At 34.4% G+C, this 7,346-nt stretch overlaps 1 protein-coding gene across 2 annotated transcripts; it reads left to right on the top strand.

Moving 5' to 3' along the window:
• The first annotated feature begins 4,882 nt into the window (after positions 1-4,882).
• Positions 4,883-7,018, top strand: LOC131655798 (protein HHL1, chloroplastic-like). 2 transcript variants are annotated; one of them, XM_058925603.1, is made up of 5 exons: positions 4,884-5,403; positions 5,476-5,562; positions 5,653-5,700; positions 6,273-6,418; positions 6,644-7,018. In XM_058925603.1, exons 1-5 carry the CDS (start codon positions 4,981-4,983, stop codon positions 6,654-6,656), a joined length of 717 nt encoding a protein of 238 aa, XP_058781586.1. In that variant the 5' UTR covers positions 4,884-4,980; the 3' UTR covers positions 6,657-7,018. The 2 variants fall into 2 exon arrangements, with proteins under 2 accessions (XP_058781587.1, XP_058781586.1); XM_058925604.1 differs by lacking the exon at positions 6,644-7,018 and having other exon boundaries at positions 4,883-5,403; positions 6,273-6,422.
• The last annotated feature ends 328 nt before the right edge of the window (positions 7,019-7,346 follow it).

Genomic DNA, 7,346 nt, shown 5'->3' with positions numbered 1-7,346 from the left:
AACAAGGACCTCTTCTAGGACCGGAGAAAAGGAACGTTGGTGGGATGAAGTGAAATGGGACATTGATTGCACTCAAATGATGTATGGATTAGATGACATTGTTTTAACCGTTGTAATCTCTTAGATTTTAGTCGTTTGTTGTGTTGTTGTTTTCGTAGTTGTGTTGTTTATTTAACCGTTGTAATTTCTTAGATTTTAATCGTTTGGTGTGTTGTTGTTTTAGTCATTGTGTTGTTTTTTTAATTCTTGGTCTTAGTTGAATTTTTTTCCGTGTTATTGTTTATGTTGTTTACCATGTATGTTGTAACTCATATGACTAATGAAAAAAAGTCAATTTCATTGGTAAAATAAATTACGAATTGCATTGAATCTAAGAACTACGTTGTGGAACTAGATTCACGATTGAGCCAACACTATGTACAACTCCAGATAATCATAACCATAATACTCATGGTTAAGAAACATGTTTTGAACCTCTATGTCAGTTTGTATCTATGATTGATAAAACCTGACCGAGTTGTTAGGTTGAACATATGATTGTTGGTAAAAAAATTGAGAGACTGGTTCTCTAAGTTTGGACTCGATTTTATTTTTTAGATACGAGAAATCCGCTTTTCTATTTAGAGAAAAACGTGTAGAATTAGTGTTTCTAAATAGAAAACCGTTTGTGTCGCAGTGGTAGATCTCACCATTTATGTGAGCTCCAACTTTATATTGTGGTGTGGATGTCATATTTTTTATTGAAGAAATATTTGGTTAAGAAAATGTGTACGTAATGAAGACGTTAAGAAATATTTGTTGAACACCTAGCGAATTTATTCCACACTAGCCTTCCCATTTTGCATGCATTCTGACTGACCCTTGCATGCCTTCTACAATTGCAACAAGTCGCCAGTGTGGGTGGCGAATTCAATGGAAATTTGCACATAGTCGCCAGTGTGAGTGGCGACTTGCTATGTGTACAAAATCCAAAGTTGCATGCACTTGTCTTGTCAAATTTTTTTATATGTATTTAATATGTGAATTTGGTTATAAATAGTTGGTAACTCTTGCGAACATGCCTCTTCTAACTATGGGTCAAGAACACTGGGGAGCTATTGCAAATATTGCAACATACGTAAGTTTATGTTTCCTCAATTGAACTATTTATTTATTAAGGTATTCAAATACACTATTGTTTATGTTTACTCAAATCAATTATTTTTTTAATAGGATTTCACTAGATTTCGCACCCGTTCACACTCGATGGATGCTCCCGACCCTTGGATTGTGCCTTACATCGAGCGTGCGGGATTCAGGTATTTAATGGATTTGGTACATACTACAATTGATACTAAATTCATATTGGCATTGTGTGAGCATTGGAGGCCCGAGACTCACACTTTTCACCTTCCAACGGGTGAATGTACATGTTATTGGGTCTCTCAATCAATGGAAAAATAGTGTATGGAAACGTCCAACAACCTAATGCTCTATGCGAGTGAATGTTGGGCCTAGATTTGGTCGAGAGTGAGGGGCCAAGGTATTAAGCTATCGGCCCTCAAAGAACATTATGACCGCTTGATATTGAACCAGTTTTCGACCGAAGAGCAAAAAATAATGAAAACTAGATTTTATATTTGTTAACTTTCTATTTCCCAATGGCACGAGGAATAGTATAAATTTTATGTACTTGTCTTTGCTTGAGGATAATGATACCATTAAGACGTATAGTTGGGGTTCTGCGGTATTGTCTTACCTCTACAGCTCCTTGTGTAAAAATGCAAAAAAAGAAAGTTCTACATTTTATGGATGTGCATTCTTACAAGCATGGAGATGGTGGAGAATGCCAAGACTAGCCCCTGAAAACCCGCACATATTCATCTTCCCGTACGCGTCAAGGTAAGTTAATGACGTTATTTCATTTAATATATTTATTCTACTATTATTTGTAACTAATTTGATTTCTATTTTTTTATCTGTTTAGGTTTAATGCAATTGGATTGGATTACAGCAAATCGCCTAAAAACAAAATAAATTTTTATCGCCAACTCTTGGATCGACTTCGACCACAAGATGTATTACCACTAAAATTTCCATTATCTAACTATATTTGTAAAATAAAGCATCTTCTCTAACTTGTAATATAATTTTTTTACTTTGCAGTTTATTTGGAAACCATACTTGAAATTGGCTCATGAGCCCTAGAAAGAAGAGGCAACTGTTTGGACGACAAAATCGCCTATCATACGATTCACCACTCTGGAGATGCACCACAGTGACCGCGTGAAACTCCAGTTCGGCATGCATCAAAATATCCTCGACCCCCCCTGAGTGTCTGGAACCTTAGTATCTGTAAAAGGTCAGCCAACAGTGATACATAGCAAATTTGGAAGTCATTCGCTAAAGACTTCCGTAAAATATGGGCCCGTCGTTTCAACACTGTCATGCATTTCCCTGTGGCGCCAACCGAAATGAAACCAACATCTGAATATGTCAACTGGTACAGATCGATTACAAATCCTGAAATGTTTGTGTCTGACCCTTTCTATTTGGAAGACCCGCGAGCACAACAACCGTATTTCCAACAACAACCCCAGATTTTCCAACAACAACAACCACAAAATTACCAACAACAACACCAACAACAATATTACCAACAACAAAAACAACCAAATTACCATCAACAACCAATATACCAACAACAACTAATTTACCAACAAAATAACAACAACAACAACAATTTCAACACTACCAACAACAACAACAATTCCAAACTCAATCGCAAACTCAATCCTAACCATAAACTCAATTCCACCACCAACACTTCCAAGACACCAATGTGGCGGGCTCCTCCAGATCACCACCACTTACCCCCGACACAGGCATACATGAAGAATACCAGCCATACAACTCATTCAACCAACAAACATCACAGTACCCCAACCAACCATTGGACTTCACCACACCACCACAACCATTGTATTTTAACCAACCCAATTCGATCACCAACTACCAGAGACCAAACTTTGAGGCTGCACCCACCAGGAGCCATTTTGTCCCACCAAGATAAAGCTTTGAAGGCGTCGCGGGGCCTTTCCTATAGCGGGAATTCTAGAGGTCAAGGTTGGCTAACAGATTTTGTAGACCCGAATTGCATTGAAGGGCCATCGACCCAAACACAACAGGAACCAGATAGAGGGGGGCGTCGTAGGAATAGGGGATCACTACCAACTCTTGAGCCATCTAAACGAGTTATTAGACCTCCGCCGTGCGGATCGTACCAGAGGCACCCGCACTAGGTCCTCCACAAGGTTGCCATGGTCCAATTTCTTATGCTGAAGTTTTTAGAAACAAAGATGGTGATTTCATATGCGGATTTGCTGTGCCTCTTGGTATTCAAAACTCTTTTTTTATTGAAATCATGACCATTATTTTTGGTACTGAAAGTGCTCATGAAAGGCACTGGAATCCCCTTTGGATTGAAACTGATTCCATGTTGGCTACCTTGGCGTTCAAGAACCACAACTTAGTTCATTGGCAAATTCACAATAGATGACACAATTGTTTGTTGATTGCTAGAAACATGATTTGTTTTGTATCTCATATTCATAGAAAAGAAAATCATTCTGCCGAGAAGCTTGATTTCATATGTTTGTCATCTAATAATTTTTCTTGGTGGGATCATCCACCAATCATCATTAGGTATGACTTAGTTAGAAACAAGTTGGAATTTCCGTTTTCGCTAATTTTTGCTTGTTGGTCTTTTCATGGTTATTTTGGTTAGGCTCTAATCCTCTTTTCTCTTTTGTACATCTTTATTTTCTTCGATACATGGTTCTTCAATACGAGAAATACTTGCATGGACACGAACCTAAATCCTTATTTTTAGGCACAACCAATAAAAAGTGAGAAAATTGACATTTGTTAAAAATTTAATTTTGTTTTTAATTGCTATCATGGGGGTGGTTGGTTTAATGGAGGAGAGAGACAATTATATTTTATTTTTTTAATTAATAAAAAATTATGATTGGTTGTGTGTAAATCCATGTGTTATGGTTGTGTTCACCTAAGAATTTCTCCTTCAATACACGATGCTTATTTAAAATAAAAAAATAAAAATTATTATCTATTATATCTATCTAATAAAAATTAATTGCATGAACTCTTTAAATTAGTTTTTCATTATAAATTTTTTATACTAAGATAATGACATTTAAGTAATCAAGTATTTTTTTTCATTCACATCTCATATTAGAGCATATGACATGTGACATTCATTTTTCATCATTCACCAATTAAATATTACATAGACATATTCTCGATTAAAATTTCAAATTTCTCTAGTATTCTTTTTTCACACACTTTTTCACTTTCATTTTAATTTTATTTTCTATTTATTTATTATCACTAAAAATATGAATAATCTATTTTTTTATTTTATAACAAAATTAAAATTTTATTTATCTCACATGTCACTATCAACACGATATATATTTTATTTTAACCAATCATTTTCTTAATTTGAGAGACAAAATTTTTATTTTTAAATATTAATTTTTTTCTTTCTCCATCTCATGATTCTTTTTTTATTTTTCTTTTCGTATGATTATTTAATATAATATTTAATAATTGTTTATTTTAAAATTAAATAAATTATTTTAAATTTTGCATTTGTATCTAAATACATTTTACATTGCATCAAATAATTTTTTTATTTTACGGATTATTATTAACTTAATATCTATTTTATTTTAATCAACAATTATTTTTATTTAAGACACAAATTTTATTTTCAAATGTTAATTTTTATTTTATTTTAATCAATAATTAGTTTAAATAAAAAAACTAAAAATGAAAAAGGCTGAGGTTTATTAGAATCCGATTGTCCAATTTGTCCTTTATCTCCCCCCTCTTTCTCTCTCTATCCTATCCAGTCACTGAGTCAGTTATCATCGCAAAAACTGATTCTGAGAAAGAGAAAATCCAAATTCCAAACGCATGGAACTAGGAATGTCTCTCAACGCTTTACTCCATCCTCCTCTATCAAGTTCCTCTTCAACCTTCAACAAATCCTCCTCCTCCTTCAACCAGTCTCTCTTCTCCATTCCAAAACAAATCCCAACCAGAACTCAACAACGCCACCACCGCCATGTCTTGGTGGTTGAAGCAAAAGGTAAAAAAGGAATGGCCTCTCGCCAATTCCAGCGCCCTCCTCCTCCTCCTTTACCAAAAGTCGAAGACGACGGTAACCCCAAGTTCGTTGTCTTCATCCGCATGGCTAATGTAAACCTCTGGTATCCTCTCAGTATTGTTTCCGGCGGCACAACCGCCAAAATCATGATTGCTGCTAAAGATAACTTTCTCGGCAAATATATCTACAAGGATACTCTTGATCGAAATCTTGCTGCAGTTATATACAGAGTATGTTTTCTCCCAATTTTTGTTTTTATTTCTATGTTTGTTGTTACTAACTGCATGCTTTGATTTAAATAGGATGAGAAGGAGATACAGAAAACCGCATTCAAACAACATCCAGTGCTGAAGTCGGCCTCTGAATTCAGATATGGCTATAAGCTTATTGTAATGTTTCTATATTTTTATACCTCATTTTGAAATCAATCAAAGATAATTTTATTTTGTTTATTAACTTTTTCGGATAATGAATTGCAGGTGAATGGCAATGTAAAAGCCGCACTTTCTTCAAGTAATGTTATTCAGGTAATATTCTTCCCTTATTCGTAATCTCCATCGTAGCTAAGCAACAATATTTCATAAGAGAAAGTTTGTTAAGTTTTTAACTGATTCTCAAACCTTATACTGCTTTAGTAACATATATCATATGGCCGTCTCAACTTTTTTGGAGGCCTTGTGTAGATTAGTTGTAGTTTAATTATGGAAAAACTAATAGAGACCCTATCTTACAATAGTTTAACCAATATAAACATTTCAGAGGCTCTATTTAGCCACATGTTAAGCGTGAAAATTTTTGAGGCCCTGTGCGTTAGTCAGCCTTGCATGCCCTCAAAGAAGGCCCTGTGATATACTTCATATATGTTCTACAAATGCAGTAAAGAAGAATCCTCGTTGTCAAGCAACTTTTCATTTTTAATAAGTTTGCATAAAAAATGAAAACTATCTGTATCATTAGCTTGTAGATTGATCATTGTCTGTATTTTAAAACTTATGCTTTCTACTTCATGGTAAGTTTTTGTTTTTTCAAGTACTGAGGAAGAAGATTTTTAGATGCATTTCCACTGCTTTATTGTTGTGTTTGCATATCCAATTTGCAGCTTCCTACACCAGATAAACTAAAAACCGTAGCTGATAAAGCGAAAGACTTTTTCGAAGATGTAAAGGATACCTTTCGGCAGATAACATCGTTAGACGCTACTGATGATACTGAGGAGTCTAAGAAAGAAACGAAACAAAAATCTAAGTGAGTTTTATGTCTTGTTGCATGAACAACATCTTTAAATGTGATTATCAAAGGGAATTTTCATCTAATATTTCCCTTCAAATCTCTATTTTCTTCAATTTCGTGATGCGACCATGGAGATATCTCTAATTCTAAAACACTTCAATGAACATTATTCAATTACATGCTATGCTAAGTAATATTTTAAATTTCTAATGGTTTGGATTGTTGTTGCGCTAATGTCAGGGTTAAAGGATGATGAAACTATAGCAGGAAACAATTTGCTTGAATTGTTATGTGCTGCTTGGGGCAGCATGTGTTTAGAAAGCAAGCTTCATGCTGTTTGTAGATTGGTTAATGGCTGCTTTCTTTGCACAACAAATGCTACTTGTGTTTTGTTCTTATACCTGCACTACACCCAACTAAATTATGTTCTAATGAGTCAGCATCACTTCTATGGTGGTGTTCACTCATTTATGTTTTGATTCATAATGCATTGGGATAGATAGTTTATTGAATGACTATAATGGCTTCAGTTTTACTTTAGCAAATTCTGTACAAATTATCAGTTGTACTATTCATGCATTTCATTTCACAGGAATTTATTTTGTTGATCAAGAATGTTATGTATCAGTATTGCGGTACTTTTTGCAATATATGTATGTATAAAACAAGAAAAATAACCTAAAACGAGTTGCCACATATGATATTGTTGTTACCGAATGTATTTCTACCCATATAAAAGATCAAAAACAAAATCCTGTTGTAATCATACTATATGAGCTCACATCCTTAAAACTCATACCCGAATACAATATGATAATGAAAGCGGAAGCGTACCTGAGTTTGTGGTTGGAATCGTTGAAGATTTTCGGGTATGTGATATTTTCTCTTTTTTTTAATTTATTTATAAAATGGAGGGCCTAAGCCCAAGACACAGAGAAACTAC

This window comes from Vicia villosa, linkage group LG3 (genome assembly GCF_029867415.1).
Source record: "Vicia villosa cultivar HV-30 ecotype Madison, WI linkage group LG3, Vvil1.0, whole genome shotgun sequence".
Taxonomy (NCBI): Eukaryota; Viridiplantae; Streptophyta; class Magnoliopsida; order Fabales; family Fabaceae; genus Vicia; species Vicia villosa.
This window is presented reverse-complemented; position numbering and strand designations above follow the sequence as displayed.

Bases quoted from the DNA above. Each gene is read 5' to 3' on its own strand.
- LOC131655798 (XM_058925603.1), top strand. From the start codon at position 4,981: ATGGAACTAGGAATGTCTCTCAACGCTTTACTCCATCCTCCTCTATCA. The intron at 5,404-5,475 runs GTATGTTTTCTC...TGATTTAAATAG, and splicing joins TTGCTGCAGTTATATACAGA to GATGAGAAGGAGATACAGAA. The intron at 5,701-6,272 runs GTAATATTCTTC...TCCAATTTGCAG, and splicing joins CTTCAAGTAATGTTATTCAG to CTTCCTACACCAGATAAACT.